Here is a 17802-nt window from a genome sequence, read left to right as displayed (position 1 = left end):
GAAAAAAATAAAGTGATATTGTTTTTAATTTTGAATTTTTTCTATTTATAGGTGAACTTTAGCATCCTGTTATATTTTTTTGGCGTTTGCATGTACTTTTCCTTTAGTTGCTGGTTTATGTCATTTGTCCATTTTGTTATTGTTTTGTTTATTGATTGCTCACCACTTTTGTATATTTTAAATATTAACTCTGTGTTAATTTTTAAAATATAGATTTCTGAAAAGTAAATCTTTTCTCAAGACTACATTTGTCTATTGACTTTATGATATCCTTTTCTAAATTAAAAAAAAAATTGAAATTGTCAAATATGTTTATCTGGAATTGCAATGATTACTTAAAGTTCTTCCACCATAGAATGTAGAGGGTCATTTCTTTTACTAATTTGAAAGTAAACATATAGTAAATCTTACTTTAGTTTTACATTAAATATTTAACCCATTTTAATTTTATTTTTATTTATGGGATTAGCTATATGTTCAATTTTCTTAGTGTCCTGATAGAAGTCTAGTTGTGGCAGACTCATGTATTTGATCATTTGTCCTTTTCCACACCTGCCTCTGTTTACCTATTTCTTTCTCCATTAGTCTAAGATGGCTGAGGTTGGGAACCATGATTTAATCAGCACTGGATTCTTATAATCTCAGACAATTCTGTAACTTGATAAATCATGATGCCTATTGTTGAATGAATAAACAAATTACACTAAAGTTTTGTGAAGTTATTTTTTTTTATTAAATCATAACTTTGTACATTGATGCATTTGTGGGTTCAGGGTACTGCTTCAATATACAATGTGAAATGTTTACATTGAACTAACACATCCATCACAATTATACTCATTTCTTAATAGTTTTGAAATATACCATTGGATCATGCACATTAGGTGAGGCCCCCCTAAATACCCTTCTTCCTCCCATATCCCCCTTCCCTCCCCTCTCTCTCCTCTTCCCTTCTACTTTCTAGACTATAGTTATGTTTTGCCATTCGTATTCATGTGCAGGTGGTTATATATTGATTTCATAGTAGTATTGAGTACATTGGATACTTTTTTTTCCATTCTTCAGATACTTTACTAAGAAGAAATGTTCCAGCTCCATCCAGGTAAACATAAAGGATGTGAAGACTCCATCTTTTTTTATGGCTGCATATTTTTTATAGTGTTTATTTATTTATTTTTATTTATACATATAGATGTGTTTATTTGGTTTCCACTTTTTGCCTTCACAAAATTAAAAAGGCTTAAAATGTAATAATAATAACAATGTTAAAGATAAGGACTAGAAACAGAAACCTCGTAAAGAATGAACGAAGATAAATACATTCAGAAAGAAAATCAGATGATTGCTCCAACAAAATATTGAGCAACAATAATAATAATGCAAAAAAAGGTAACATTCACATTGTCAGATAAGAGTATGTCTATCATAGAATGCTTTGACTCTGAGGTTCAGTATGGAGTCATCAGTTAACTTCTTATTTTTTCCAAAGTCTCAAAAAATAGACAACTAATATTTATAAATAAAAATAAAAGAATTTCAATTTCAGTTATTATTGATAATTATATTTGCAGGTAATTTTTCCCTGAACACTGAAATAAGGACGCACAGAAGGACATATGGAACAAAGGAACAACGTGACTGAGTTTGTCCTCTTGGGGCTCACTGAGAACCCCCAGGGCCAGAAAATACTGTTTGTCATGTTCTTGCTCATCTACACTGTGACAATGGCAGGCAACCTGCTCATTGTCGTGACCGTGGTGGTCAGCCCAACCTTGGATGCCCCTATGTACTTCTTCCTCGGCTACTTGTCATTTATGGATGCCATTTATTCCTCCACAGTGACCCCAAACATGATTATAGACTTACTCTATGAAAAGAAAACCATTTCCTTCCAAGCTTGCATGGCCCAGCTTTTTGTAGGACACTTATTTGGTGGTGCTGAGATTTTGCTCCTGGTTGCCATGGCCTATGACCGCTACGTGGCCATCTGCAAACCCCTGCATTACTTAACCGTCATGAGCCAACGGGCATGTGTCCTGCTACTGCTGTTAGCCTGGTTTGGAGGTTTTGTGCATGCTATAATTCAACTTCTCTTTGTTTACAACCTTCCCTTCTGTGGCCCCAATATCATCGACCACTTCATCTGTGACATGTACCCCTTACTAAAGCTTGCCTGCACTGACACCTATGTCATCGGTCTCACTGTGGTTGCCAATGATGGAGCCATCTGTGTGGTCATCTTTACCCTCTTACTCATCTCCTACGGGGTCATTCTGCACTCGCTGAAGAATCTTAGCCAGGAGGGGAGACGTAAAGCCTTGTCCACCTGTGGCTCCCACATCACTGTGGTGGTCCTCTTCTTTGTCCCTTGTATTTTTATGTACGTGAGACCCCCTTCTACTTTACCCATTGATAAATCCTTGACTGTGTTTTATACAGTAATCACCCCTATGTTGAACCCCCTAATCTATACTCTGAGAAATGCAGAGATGAAAAATGCCATGAAGAAACTTTGGACCAGAAAAAGAAAATGAGATGACAAAGGACTGTATCACCTATTTTTGAGGAAGAGTTGGACCCTCCAGGAAAGCCATGTGTGATTATTTAACTATAGTAAATTTTTCCCAGATTTAATAACTTATATACAATGAAAAACATTGTTTATGTGAATACTTCCAATGATAAAAATATATTTTCAAGATTTTCATAATTTTTTAGGAAAATATATGTTTATTTTTGGGGTGGAACTATAAAGATTTATAGAGAGACTATAAATTTATGAGCTGTAGTTGACACTGTAAATTTATTTTAGTTAATAGAAGATGTTCTCATGCTTTTTTCTTAAAGATAATTCTTTTTCAGAATTTGCAGTGCTCCTTCCAGATTTCAGAAGCATAAAATAAGAAATAAAACATAAAGCTTGGTTCACTCTTCCTCACATAAAAGCAGAGCATATTAATACTTGAAGTATATCTTATTTTGTATTTGTAAGATATATGGTATTTTAATATAGAATTTTGTTCATACTTTTGAACATATTAAGGTGGGAGAAGAATAATGCTTCAGAGTTTTAATATTAATCATAAGGAGGCTAAATATATGAAAAGAATCTGAGTGAACAAGGAAGATATGCAGAAAAAAGAACTAAATCGGACTTAAACTTTTCCAATTGGAAAATCACTAGTTCTTCAAGACGGGCAGCTTTGTTTTGTGCCATATTTTCCACAGGTGATCCATTAATCTTCCCAGGTAGTTTAAAATATCAGGTGATACCTCTTTAAACAGGTTTAAAAATAAACCTGTTTCTTTTTCTTTCTTTCTTTTTTTTTTTTTGTGATTTTTGGCCAGGGCTGGGTTTGAACCCTCCACCTCTGGCATATGGGACTGGCGCCCTACTCCTTGAGCCACAGGCGCCGCCAAACCTGTTTATTTTTCAATACCCACATCTCATGGCCTTTTGAAAAAGAGTCAGGCCCTCCATTTCATTCATGGAATTAGTAAAATCCATTATCCACAAGCTTCAAACATTCAATGCAGAGCTTGGCACCAGATAATTTGGAAAATATCATTATGAAGAAAAATGTTGGTTATATATGTTGTTTTCATTCTTACCTTCTTCATTAATGTATTTCAGATCACTATGTAATAAAGAGACATATTGTGTTATTTGACAGAAATCTTAATTTAAATCTTCATGAAAATTTCTCTTTGAATCAGGCTTGAAATTAAACATTGTCCACCCCTAATCTGGTAGAAAATGTGTAGTCAGAGAGCTCATTGTTATTGCTTCCTTCCTTAGTTGGATTTATGAGAGGCCAGGGCGGTGGGGAACAAGACCTTTTCCCTGGTAAATCACACTGTGTGAGTAACTTTGTATTATTATTTTTATCCCCATTAGTATTACATGGAGATTTCTTGTATCATTTCAAGTTCTTCCCAAACATAACACCATAGATAATATCAAACATTTGATTGTACCAGAGTTTACATAACTAAGTTCTTCACTTTTGTACATTTTAAAATGTATAGTTATTTTAATAACAGATAATTTCAGTTAATCATTATTTATGTTCATGGGTCTGTAAATTCCCTGAAGTCAGGAAAATTACTTACTTATCTTTATGATCTCTGTTCTTTGTACAAACTCTGGGATGTAAAATCCACTTCATATACTCTGTCAATTATTGTGTTCTTGAATTCTTGATTTATTAGAGTCAGAATTTTTGCTGATGAATTTTGAACTCTAATATTGAATATACATGTTTATACCACTCTTCTTTGATGTTTGCTATTTATGTCTACCCTGTTATGGGATTTATGTTATGATCATCTTTTACTTTCCAGTTTCTTCTCATATCACACTTTGTAAAATTCCATTTCTCTCTGGTGACTATAAATTTTAACATCTTATTTTTTAATGACTTTTCAAAAGAATTATTTTCCAACCCAGAGATAATTTTATTTGTGATCAGGAAATATATAAGTCTATTTTCCTAAATAGGTAAAATAATCTGTCAATTTAATTTATTAAATTATAATTATTTAAGTAAAAATTTAAAATTTCTTCTTTTATATGTCTTTTTTTAATTTTTTAAGTCTAGAAGCTTCAATATTTGGTCATATTTTCTTTCCCTCCCTCCCTCCTTCCCTTCCTTCCTTCCTTTTTCTTTCTGGTTTATTCTACCACTAACATTATTTCAGTAGTCAAGTTATTTTAATGTTGATCTGTATATGGTAGGGATAGTATCCCCTAATTACTCACCTTTTTCAAAAGTTTCTTGCAGTTCCTAACTATGTATTCTTTCTGATAAACCTTAGAGCTATTTTTAAAGTTTGAAAACTTCCCACAATATTATGTTTAGAATTTCATAAGCATATTTTTTTGACAAAAATGGTATGATATAATATAATGTACAGTTTTTCCATCTACAATTAATACATCTATTGTGAAGGTTTGATAACTCTCAATCAAATTTGTAACCATCTTCAGAGGGTCTATATATATCTTGCTTTTTGACTTTTTATTTATGGATGCTCCAAGGCTACTTCACTCATATAACTGTCTCGATGTGTCAAAATCTTTGGTCATTTGATCTTCAAATCCATTGAATTCTTGAGATAACTTTTGGAATTCTAATTTGATTTTATTTGCTATCCAGATCCTGAATTCAATTTCTGACATCTCAGCTATTTGTTTGTGCATGGGGTCTTGTGCTGTTTCTGCCCCATTGATCCTTGGGGGAGTTGATCTACTCTGATTTTTCATATTGCCAGAGTTTTTCTGTTGATTTTGCCTCATGATTGTTTTTCACCATTGCCTCTGGCCGTCCTCAGAATTGGGGAGGTGTCTTTCCAAGATTAGACCCCAGCGGGATCACTCTATTGTTGCTGGATCTTTGTAGGGAGTGACCCTGTGTAGTTCCTCTGGGGCTGCTCTAGCTAGAGAGTTCTGGTTGTGGAAGCAGCTCTGGTTTGTGACACACCCGGATCCAGCAACAGGGCTAGGGGTGGTGCGCACGGTTCTTGGAGTGCCAGGCGCCCAGTGACTTTGGCACAGAGAGGCCAAGGCTCCAGCAGTCTCTGGCCAGATGAAGAGCTCTGCAAAGAGGCAGGGAGGGCTCCAAAGGGCACACAGCTACCAGAGTCCCTGTCCAGATGAACGGGCTAGTGTGGCAGCTGGGAGGACACAGGAGGGAGGACACAGGGTTGTGTGGCTCCCGCAGTTCCTGGTCAGGGAATTTGGAGGCCCAGTGGGTGTGGGTCACCGGTCGGGGGTCACTGCACAGCTCTTATGGAGGTCTAGGTGGTGCCAAGCCCAGGAGTTTGTGGTTGCTATGAGCTGTGACGTCATGGCACTCTACCCAGGGCAACAGCCCAAGGCTCCAGAGTGCCAAAACCGTCTCACTCTGCCTCTAAGGATTAAGGCTGTAAGGCAGCTCAGTCTCCACCTTTAGGCTGCTCAGTCAGTAGGTTACTTTGACCCGCCCAATCCTTGCTCTGAGACCCTGAGGGCGGAGCTTGCTGGGGCAGTTCTTTCACAATGGCTTCCTGCGCCCAGCTCAGTGGCTCAGTCTGGGGCCCCAGACAATGCCCAAAGTTCTCCACACTCCTGCTCAACCTCTCCCCAAGGCAGTTCAAATGAGTGCCAAGTCCAAGAACACCGAAACAGTTCACAGGTAAGGCCTTTCCTGTTTGCAGTCTCACTGCTGCTTGTACTTACGGTTGCTGGCGTGATTAGGTCAATCGAACACACGCAACCAATCGCCAGTTTTCCACTGTTTTTGTCCTCCTCTTGGGGTCCAGAAGTCCCTTGCTGGCTCCCTGTATCCTCAAAGGGATGATTATAGGCAGATCCCACCAGCCAGAGATACCTGGAGTCTTGTCTCCCCAGACTCACTGTTCCCAGTTGCAGGGAAGCTGTTACTCGGCTGCCATCTTTAATCTCTCCTAACCTATGCCTCTTTAGAGGACAGTTTAATCCATTCACATTAATGAAGAATATTGATAAGTCTGGTGAAATTTTGGGTATCGAGTTTTTCAAAAGTCCAGTGGGCATTTTTAATCCTCTTGCCAGTGTGAAAATTGGAGTTTGATCCGAAGTTTCTGAGTGAGTTTACTTTTGTGGTATAGGATTGGGTTGGTCATTATGGAGGATAGGTCAGAGAATATCCTGAAGAGCTGGTTTGGTTATGGCAAATTTCTTCAACATATGAATGTTATTAAAGTATTTAATTTCTCCATCATAAATGAAAGTCAGTTTAGCTGGATACAAGATCCTGGGTTGAAAGTTATTTTGCTTTAGGAGATTAAAAGTCGGTGACCACCCTCTTCTGGCTTGAAAAGTTTCAGCAGAGAGATCTGCAGTCATTCTAATATTCTTCCCTTTGAAGGTAATGGTTTTCTTTCTCCTGGCAGCTTTGAGAATTTTCTCCTTCATATTAACTTTTGTGAAGTTAATTATGATATCCCTGGGGGATGTCTTATTGGGGTTGAGTCATGCTGGGGTTCTGAAGCTGTCTGCTATCTGAATTTCTGAATCTCTGGAAAATTCTCTTTCATAATTTCATGCAGAAGGGCCTCTGTGCCCAGTGAGGCCACTTCATCTGTTTCTGGAACTCCAATGATTCGGATATTTGCCTTCTTCGAATTATCCCAAAGCTCTCTGAGAAAATGATCTGTTTTTGCTCTCCGTTTCTCTTCTTCTTTGAGAGTTTGGGAGCGTTCAAAGGCTTTATCTTCAATGTCAGAAATCCTTTCTTCTGCTTGCTCCATTCTGTTGCTGAAGGATTCTACTGTATTTTTCATATCTTTGAGGGCTGCAAATTCTTGCTTCAGTGTGTCTAAGTCTTTGGTGGTTTTGTCTTTAAATTTATTAAATTCTTGAGACAACTTTTGAAAATCTCGAATTCGTAATTTCACTTTGTTATCTTGTCTGCAATCCAAATTCTGAATTTGATTTCTGACATCTCAGCCAGTTGTTTATGAATGGGATCTTCAATTACATCTGCCATATCTTTTCTTGGGGGAGTTGATCTATTCTGGTTATTCATGTTAACCAGAGTTTTTTGACTGATTCTGCCCCATGGTTGTTTTACTCCCTTTGATTTTTTCCCCTGGGGCTTTGTCGAGGGCCTGTACAGTTTTGTGGCCTGAGAAACTGGGGCCCTGTCTGGTGTGGTGGGGCTAAGTGGTTCTGTCTTGTTTTCAGCTGGTTTCTGTTCCACCCTAGTGAAACAGATACTCTGGATTGAAGTCTCAGCTGTGGAGAAATATCAGCAATTAAGTCACCCCGCCCCCCACAGGCAAACAATTGGAAAAGAAAAATCAAACCTTCCTACCACCGTGCACCCAGGGCACCACCTGATTTGTCCTCAGGTGACTGGTTCAGTTCAAAAGGTCCAAATAAATCAATTGTCTCAGTCTGCACCTGTCTCAGGTGAGAGAGTTTAAGAGGTCTCTGGGAACTGGATCACAGGGGTCTGGTGACTACTCTGGGGTGGCTTGCTCCACTGCTGTCCACATTAGCTCTTTCTTTTTTTTTTTTTTTTTTTTTTTTTTTATTGTTGGGGATTCATTGAGGGTACAATAAGCCAGGTTACACTGATTGCAATTATTAGGTAAAGTCCCTCTTGCAATCATGTCACATTAGCTCTTTCTATATAAAATACAAAAAATCTGCTCAGATGAAAAGAGGTTCTATGCTTTTCCTAGCATCAATTGACTTCATGTCATATATGAAAGAAATGAGTTTTGTTCTCTAGAGTTGAGATAAATCATGGGGAAGGAAAAATAGTGTCCTTTCTGGACATTATCAGCCATCTGTATGCTCTGTTCCCATCTGCCACAATTTTTCCTTTTAATAATTTTTTACCTATATAAACCCAATTTCAGCTTTTGATTAAGCTATTACTATGTGGATTGTAAGGGGCATTAAATGTTCATGTGATGTACTTTGCAGCTATGTATGTCCATTGGTCCTGGGAAATTTGTCCTTTGGTTCAATGAGATGAAATTTGGGGTATCAAGTTCTTCACCCCCACATTTCTCAGCATATAGATTACAGGGTTGAATATAGGGGGTCAAATTGGTTTCAATAGCTTGATAGTGTTTTCCTTCAGGCCTCCATCTCCTGCCATGGACTTTACAAACTTTGATATATTATATTTTCATTATCATTAAGCTCAAAATATTTTTTTTTTTTTTTTTTTTTTTTGTGGAGACAGAGTCTCACTTTATGGCCCTCGGTAGAGTGCCGTGGCCTCACACAGCTCACAGCAACCTCCAACTCCTGGGCTTAAGCAATTCTCTTGCCTCAGCCTCCCAAGTAGCTGGGACTACAGGCGTCCGCCACAACGCCCGGCTATTTTTTGGTTTTGCAGTTTGGCCGGGGCCGGGTTTGAACCCGCCACCCTCGGCATATGGGGCCGGCGCCTTACCGACTGAGCCACATGCGCCGCCAAAATATTTTTTAAGTTCTGTTGTTATTAAGTTTACTATAGATCTGTTCTAGGTATCTCTGGTTTTTTCCCTCAGGGCTTTAAGTGCCTTAAAGAAAAAGAATTCATTTTATCCAAAAACACTATTTGAGGTGGTGGAGAAATTGAGGGACAGAGACTTTCTAACAGTCAGAGTAAAACCTTCCTTTGCCAGGGACATGGTAGGGTAAGGGGACTGGGGGCTCTTTCAACCTTCCTATTGGTTTAAATATTACTGTTTCACCTAAATATTTCATAATGTGAAACAGTTTTTTATTCAATTTACCGTGAACTTTTTCTTTTCCCATCACCATCTTTTCACCTTACTTGGCATTCAGCTACTTTTTCTTGGCAAGACCCGAGTCTTTTTTCCTCTGTGGAGTATTTTAAGGAATAAAACTGTTCAGAGACATAACTTCCTTTGAATCTGTTCCAAATATTCTAATTAACTGATCGGTAATGACCTTACACTTTCTTTCATCTAAAATAGTGGTGATTAAAAAAGTCATAAGCTGTAATTCTACCTATAAGTGGAAGAATTATTTTCCTGATAAAATAATCCAGGAGATATCTGATAACTCAATTTTCTTCTCAGGCTGGAGCATGTGTTCAGGTGATATCTTCTACATGTAATGTTTTCTTGTTATACCCGTCATTGCTGTAGAAAATTGTGGAAGGTCTTGATTTCCTTGGGGAGACATAGGGAGATGCTTTTAAATAGGAAAGCAGTGGCCATAGGAGTATGCTATTTGAATGACTGGAAAACTGAAGAGTTCTTCTGCTGTCTGTGAGAAAGCTCTGTCACTGGCTTACCCAGGATGTTACATTCCAGCATTTTCCTTGTTAGGTGCAGAACTTAATCACCAGGCACAGGAATGTTATCATAAATCCTCAGTCAAGGCTAAGTACTTTACAGTTGCCTCATCATAATTGACAAGGCAGGGAAAAATTGAAGTAACTAAGTTTAAGGTTGCTAAATTTCTTGTTTATTTGGCTACAAAATAATGGGGTTGGTCATGTTGATTTCTACCAATTAGGTCTATTTTTTACATAGTTATTCAAACACAGCATTTTTGTTTTTCTATGAGGAAATTTTTCCAGCAGGTGGAATATTCAACTATTGTAGTACAGTAAATATTGAGATCACATTTAAGTGTCCTTATATTTTAGTCATGCACTTTGGATGCTTCAACACCTCTCTGAAGGACTGAGATAATGGGAAACCTGTGTGGAAATATGGAAATGGTAGCCACTTGGATCTATTTCTGGAGTCACTAAACATCCCTATTACATATTATTGTGTGTTAATCATGTTAGGAAGAACATCTTTTCATGCGTTCTCTGATCACATACACACGGGTGAGGTATGTACAATTTTTTCAGTGAAAGAAGCTTTGACTTTTACTGACTAAGGACAAGACCTAAGACATGAATTCCTGAAATGATTGACAAGAAACACTCATTGAAAATTTCTGCGATGTAATGAAATAAAGCTAACGTCTTAAATATCATATATTTAATTGGAGAAATCAGAGTTGGAAAAATTAAGCTAGCAAAACACAGAAATTAATCAGAATACACAAAATATGTTTGGTTTTAGTATATAACCTGATAGAGGTTTATTTTTCATTTTACCAAATAACAAGAGAAATATGTAACACTTATAACAGATAAACCAGTGGATTTCTAATCTTGGGTTATAGAATTTTATATTTTACGTGATAATTACTTTAGATGTTTGAGTTAGAAATCTAAAATTGTGTATTTTAACAAGTGTGTTAGAATTGAAAGGAACAAATGCTCAGAATATTCTGGAGTATGATATGAGCTTTTATGTACGAATGTAAAAATTACTCCATCAAGCATGTTAGGGATAGTATCTCAGCAAAAACAACAGTTGGACATTAGCTTGTCTACTGTCATTTAGAAAGATTTACAAGTGTAGTTATAAAATATTATAGAGGAATTTTGTTATTACATTTTATCTTTTAAAAATGTCATATTCTTAAGAAACTATGTGGAATTATTTATCTTTTAGAAAAGTGTTAGCACAGTGTTTTCAGTGGAAAGTCTATTAGTACTATTTTAAAGTATTAAATCTTTGATGACTTAAACTCTATGTATCCTAACTCACAAATAGTTAAATTGTCTAATAGAAGTGAACTCTACCATTGCTGATTAAAGGGGAAAAGGTACTAAATCTTGAGAAAAGTAATGTGTGTGGGGAAAACAGAATTGGTTTTAGATCACTTTATACCCTTGTGTTCTTCAATAGTTATGCCTTTATTGGTCTATAGCTTCAATGACAGAACTGCTGAATTATGTGAATGAGATGTGTAGAGTACTCATCACAGCTGGTGTCTAGAGAGAGCTCAAACTCTTCCTGCATGTGACTTCTCTCACTGCCAAATCTATGTAAATGGACTCATCTTGTCTACATGTGAGGTTTATTAATTCTGTAATTTTCTCAGCAAAGAATAACCACTAAGTTTTGGTTTATATCTGTATTTGTCCAATTCTTCTCTGCTCTTTAAGCTGGTCTTTAAACATCACATCTGGAAACTTGTAAAAAAACAATGCTTTTTTTCTTTTCTAATTTTTATAAGTTTTCTTTACTAGTAACTGGGTTTTTAAATTATGGATCTGCCGAGATGGATGGATGGATCCTCCAACCTCAGGAGGTTGTGCTCCTAGTACTTTCTCATTAAAAGAAATCATTCTGAAGAAAAATTTTAAAAGAATACTAACTTCAATTAAAACATTAATATCCTTACTACTTGTGGATACATATTATTAACTATAATTTCTCTGTCTTCTGATTTAATACTTCTTTTCTTTCATTTTCCACTATGTGATGGGTCCAACTTCCCCCCTGTTACTCTGCAGGCTTCTTGTCAAACTGTATCCCAGCACAGGTAAAATTACTACTCACTTATAATTAGATAGGCAATTCTGAAATATACCATTTTATTGTATGCCCAGAAAGAAGCTCATGAGTGATGGATGTAAAATTTGATTTATCTTGGACTAGTCTATAATTGTTTTCAAGTTGACTGAGACTGAAGTGCTTTTTTCTGACACAGTGTGGAGGATTTAGCAGGTTCTGTTCTAGGCACTTTGTTGTAATAAAAAACAACCCTAAGGAGTAAGCGCTATGGGTATCCCCATTCTCAATATGATGACACTGAAGCACAGACAGAGTTATTAGGTAGCTCAGTCACATAGTCAGTGGAGAAGCTGGATTGTGGCAGAGGCAGTGCAGCTCCAGAGTCCACATTATTCTCCCCTGTGCTGTGCTCTGTCTCCAAGGATGTCTTGGATCGTAAATATGTACACCCTGAATGGGAAACTCATGTTCATTATTTGCTCAGTGTAATAATCAAATCTCATTTGCTACTGGCTTGCATTTTTTTAAGTAACACTGATAATCTGGGATATTGTTTTCTAAGTATAAAAATATGAAAAATGAAAGAAATGTCAACAGAGTAGAATAAAGTAAGGGTGGAGAATAGTATCATAGATATCTTGACTGGAGTGGATTCTGAGATTGTCTAGTTGAGTCTCATTATTTTCCAAGGAGCTAACTGAGATAGTCTTATAATTACACTTAGAAAATGACTCTTCCATTGAGCTTGGAGTTTTCTCTCAAGTATTCCTCTTTTAGGAATCTACACATTGAAGCTCTCTTTTTGAGCACTCATAGTACTTAAATAGGATTGTAAATAAAACCATTTATAAAACCACACTGTTATTTGTCTTTCTCTTGAGTGTCTTTTTAATGCTCCCTCATCACCTAGCTAACTCCAACAGTTCTGAAAAATAATATCAGGTGCTAGTGTGGTAGCTGGTGACAGCCAAGAATTAATTTAATTCAGTTCAAAATCAATTGCCCAAGGGAGGGATTATGTAAAAATGTGTTAAATATTGTAGTACAAGTAAAGAGAATTATAGACCAAAAAAAGTTAACGAATTATGTAGTTAGTACAATCTCTTGATATTTAATGAGAGATTCATGAAGACAGAAAAGCTTTTGGAGTATAAAGGATTAAAGGTATGATAGTGGATTTCCATAGCATTTTGCAAGATATTTCAGAAGAGGTTACCTTTATTTCAATGCAGATCATATTGTAAAGACACCACAACTGCTCCACTACCAGAGAGTAAGCGCCTCTTGAGCAGGAACACTTTCCCTGATGTTTGTGCCATGAAGTAACATATTTTAAATAGAGTTACATAATGCGTGAATGATTGTTGAGCCTTTAACTATTTGTCTCTATAGAATATCTGTTAAGACTTAGAGATAGAACTTTTTACCTATTTGACCCCAAAGAAAATCATCTGGAGAGACATGGAATTGTTAAAGAAAGGCGTATTGTGAGCTTGAGAAGAACTCCATAGATACTTACATAGTGTATATTGTGGTTAAACCACTGTTGAAGATATGAAAAAGATGGGCTCCAAGACACTGTGGATGTGTTGATAGTCCTGTTCACGATTTCATTCCAGGTTCTGTTCCCCTGACCTCTCAGCTGTGACACAAACCTTACAGAAGAGTAAATGGGAGAGAAGAACAATGTCACTGAATTTGTCCTCCTGGGACTTACTCAAGATCCTGATGGGCAAAAAGCATTACTGGTAATGTTTTTGCTCATATACACTGTGACGATGGTGGGCAACCTGCTCATCGTGGTGACTATCCTCAGGAGCCCCTCCCTGGGCTCCCCGATGTACTTCTTCCTGGCCTCCCTGTCACTTACGGATGCTGCTTATTCCTCTGCCATTTCACCCAAATTGATTGTAGACTTACTCTATAATAAAAAGATGATTTCCTTCCAAGCCTGCATGGGCCAGCTCTTTATAGAACACTTGTTTGGTGGAGCTGAGGTCTTCCTTCTGGTGGTGATGGCCTATGATCGCTACGTGGCCATCTGTAAGCCTCTGCACTATTTGACCATCATGAATAGGCGAGTTTGCATCCTTCTGTTGGTGGTGGCCTGGGCTGGAGGTTTTGTGCACTCTGTGGTTCAAATTGTCTTTGTGTACAGTCTTCCCTTCTGTGGGCCTTATGTCATGGACCACTTCATCTGCGACATGTACCCATTATTGGAAATTGCCTGCACAGACACCTACTTTATAGGTCTCACTGTGGTTGCCAATGGTGGAGCAATCTGCATGGTGGTCTTTATCCTTCTCCTCATCTCCTATGGAGTCATTCTAAGATCCCTTAAGACTTACGGTCAGGAAAGGAGGCATAAAGCCCTGTCTACCTGCATCTCCCATGTCACTGTGGTGGTCCTCTTTTTTGTTCCCTGTATTTTCATGTATGTTAGACCTGTGTCCAACTTTCCTATTGATAAGTTCATAACTGTATTTTATACAGTTATCACTCCCATGTTGAATCCTTTAATATATACTTTGAGAAATTCAGAGATGAAAAATGCTATGGAAAAACTCTGGTGTAAAAAGTTAAATGTGGATGGAATAGGAATGTCTTGCATTGACCATGTTTGTTACCAGTTCTAAGGCAACGCACAGATGGTGAATTCTAATGATAGATTGTATAATTCAACTGGTTCTCTAGGGATGCTTCTTTTCATTTTTACAAAGACATTGGAAAAATGGAATCAATTACCTTTTGGGATTAGGATCAATCTACCTGAGAAATTCTGTAGGATGAATAAAAGATATGTGAATTCAAGTAAAAATAAAACTAAGATCATCTCGTAACTATATTTTTCTTTATATTGAAATGGCACTTAGAAGAATGTGGTTTATTCTTTTTAAAGGAGAAAATCAGGTGAAAATTTACTATCACTCACATTCGCAAGAGTGAATGTGAATTCACCCAAAGAGTGAATTTTCAGTTTTAATGTTCACTATGTTGTCAGCAAAGCAGCTTTATTTACCTGCATTTTTTTCTTATGATTACTTCTGTTTCTCAGGCCAATGTCCATGTATTTGCAGTTCAGGGTACTTGGTTTGCAGATGATATTGTTGTTAGTTAAAGACACTATCAGTGGACAATTTTGTTGGATGAAATGTGGTTGGTGAAGAAACAGATTCTAGTTTTGATTATGAGATAGATACTGTACTTTCTTATATATTTTGTGATTTTCTTCAGTATTTATGTGCATTTTTGCCATTCTTAGAAGAACATGTAAACATTCATCGTGTTCATGAATCTGTAGGTATGGGTAAAGAAATGTGTTGTTTTGCATAAGCAATGTGTTTCCTAAATGTTATATTCAATTTGAATACTTTTACTTATAGACTTAAAGATGATTTGTGTGGTATAAATAGTTTCGATTTTCAGTTTTCTAAAAGAATAAGTTTTCTCAATTAGCAGCCATTTTGGAATATCACAAATCAGGAAGAACATAGAATTTCTTTCATTGTAATATGCAACATTATCTATGCTTTGTTATAATTTATGATTAAGAAAATAAATTTTATTGTTGTTTCTGTCTTCCCCTAGAGGTCAATCCCAAGGCTGAACTTATCCTTAAAAATGTATCATTCAGATTTTCTTCTTCCTTACTTTTGTTAAAATTATATTTTATATGGTATATAATTTCTGAATTTTAATTTTGTCCATTATGTCAACTTTCTACAATTTGATAAGGATGTTGTATGCTACTTTGGTCTCATCATTTCTCCTGTTGTGTATTATTCCATGTGTGAATATTCTCAAACATAACATAGTCATTTGTGTTGTTTTCAGTTAAGGTCCTCCCCTCTCCCACACAGTATTGCTATGGACACTGTGATAGTAATTCTTTTGTGTTCAGGTAGACTATTTATATGTTCACTTTTATGGATGGTTTAGTTTTTTCTAGTGCTGTGTTTTAAGTGACATACCTACCAGCAGGGCATACCAATTCCATTCCTCTGCATCTTGCCAATACCTGGTATGGTGAAATGTCTGATACTTTGCTAATGTAGTGGCTTTAAGACAGTGGATTCAGAGGTGGAACAAGATGGTGGACCAGAAAGATTGTTCAGCTGAGCTATCCTAGGACCACTGGGTAATAAGACAGAACCCAGCCATACCTGGCATGGGGACCTTACATGGAGTCCTAGCTCAGGGAGCATGTTGAGGAGTGGTGAGCTGGATACAGTGTGTGATCTGGAGGGCTAGAAATCTGACACATTGAGCAAGTGATTGAGACACACCAGGATCAGCTGGTCTACCCATGGAGGTCCAGGACTGGAAGAAGCCTCTCTGGAGTTTTTGATTTGTGGGGGAAACTGCACATTAAGTGGAAATCTTGGAAGAGTGGTTGGACTCCAACAGTATACAACAATCAGATTTTAATACTGGATGGAGTGGGTTTGCAATCAGTTTGGTAGCTGGTGAGACAAACTGATTTGGGAAGGTCTCACTGGTCAGGAGCTACCACTATGGGAAGGTTGGGAGAAAGTTTTAACAAGGGCCTAAAGGACAGCTGTCTTAATTTCACCTGCTGGGATCAGAACATCACTCTTGGACAGGCTTAGGGACTCCTTCACCCCACAGGAACTGGTGTTAAGGGGCACTGTGAGACCTGCCCCTGAAGGATTCTGGAGAGCTTTAAGATACCAACCCAGTGGGGTTTGAATGCTGAGGAAACAATCAGGCCATCATTGAGGGCAACTGCTTTAGGAATAAGAACTCAGAGGTTGCCAGTTAGTATTACCTCCCAAGTATTACTAAAAAGAACACAGTGCCCACCTGGTGTTGTGGCAACGTACTGTAACATATATACTCCTATTAAAGTTGGTCCCTTCTACATATAACTTTTTTTTAGTATTTATTTTTAAATTGTTTTTTACTTTTTAATCCTTTTTCCTCCCTCATCTTTTTAATATTGATGAGGTTGCTGCAATTTTTGGCTATTTGAGCTTTTTTTGTTTTGTTTTGTTTTTGCTAATTTGTTTGGTTGGTTCAAATCTTAACTTCCATTTTTACTTTCCTCAAGAGTAAGGGCTCCTGTATTTTTGTTGATGAAGAAGAGTTTGGCTATACTCAGGCTGGTAAGCAGCTCCTGATTTTGAGGAACCCACCCAGCCCAGCCATCCAAATTCTTGAATTATAGGTGTGGCCTTAACACCATGCCAATCAATACATTTCTTCGATCACTCTTATTCTGTCCTCCTGTCCTCATTCTCTCCTGTTCTTCAATTCTTTTCTTTCATCCCTTTTCCTTTTTTTCTTTCCTACCTTTTTCTTCCTTCATTCTTTTCCCCTGCTTGTGCTTTACCCTTATCTTACTTTTGACCTGAGCTTTGAGACAAGGTAATTTAAAGCAAAGGAGGAAGTGACAAGGGAAAAGAAAGACAAGGAGGTGAATAAGAAGAAAGCACACAAGAGGAGGAAGTAACAGAAAAATTTGGGCAACTTGAGAAAGCAAACCAGAGCAACTCCCCCAAGGGACCATGAGGCAGCTACTGCAGAAGACTCCATCTATAGAGAGTTAATTGATTTTACAGAAGGGGAATTTAAAATATGGATAATAAAGACAATGAAAAGAATGGATGAGAAAATGGAGAGCTAGAACCAAAAGTCACATAAGAGATATATAGAATATAGAAAGGATATGGTGGACCAAAAGGAAATGAAGGAGACAATCAGAAAATGTAAAGGTTCAATGTAAAAGTGTCAAAAATAGGTTGCATCATGGAGAAGAAAGAACAACAGAGTTAGAGGATAAAGTCCTCAAGTTAACCCAGGTTAACCAAAGAGGCAGAAAAGAAGACAGAGAAAGTGGAACAGGCACTCAGAATACTTTGAGATTCCATGAAGTGTTTAAACACATGAATAATAGGGATCTTTGAGGGGAAGAAGATT

General features: G+C 37.1%; 2 protein-coding genes across 2 annotated transcripts in view; both read left to right on the top strand.

Annotated features, from left to right (window-relative positions):
• LOC128565814 (olfactory receptor 4A5-like) overlaps positions 1 to 14498 on the top strand; it is a 134044-nt gene extending 119546 nt beyond the window's left edge. Inside the window, exon 2 of the mRNA XM_053562543.1 lies at positions 13482 to 14498. Within this exon, the coding sequence (XP_053418518.1) occupies positions 13533 to 14498 (966 nt within the window). The 5' untranslated portion in view covers positions 13482 to 13532. The remainder of the gene's footprint in view (positions 1 to 13481) is intronic.
• On the top strand, positions 1617 to 2534 carry LOC128565819 (olfactory receptor 4A15-like). The gene has a single exon (XM_053562548.1). It carries the CDS (start codon positions 1617 to 1619, stop codon positions 2532 to 2534), a length of 918 nt encoding a protein of 305 aa, XP_053418523.1.
• Positions 14499 to 17802: the final 3304 nt, after the last annotated feature.

This window comes from Nycticebus coucang, chromosome 14 (assembly GCF_027406575.1).
Source record: "Nycticebus coucang isolate mNycCou1 chromosome 14, mNycCou1.pri, whole genome shotgun sequence".
NCBI lineage: Eukaryota > Metazoa > Chordata > Mammalia > Primates > Lorisidae > Nycticebus > Nycticebus coucang.
The sequence above is the reverse complement of the archived record's forward strand: the minus strand, read 5'-3'. Positions and strand labels throughout refer to the sequence as shown.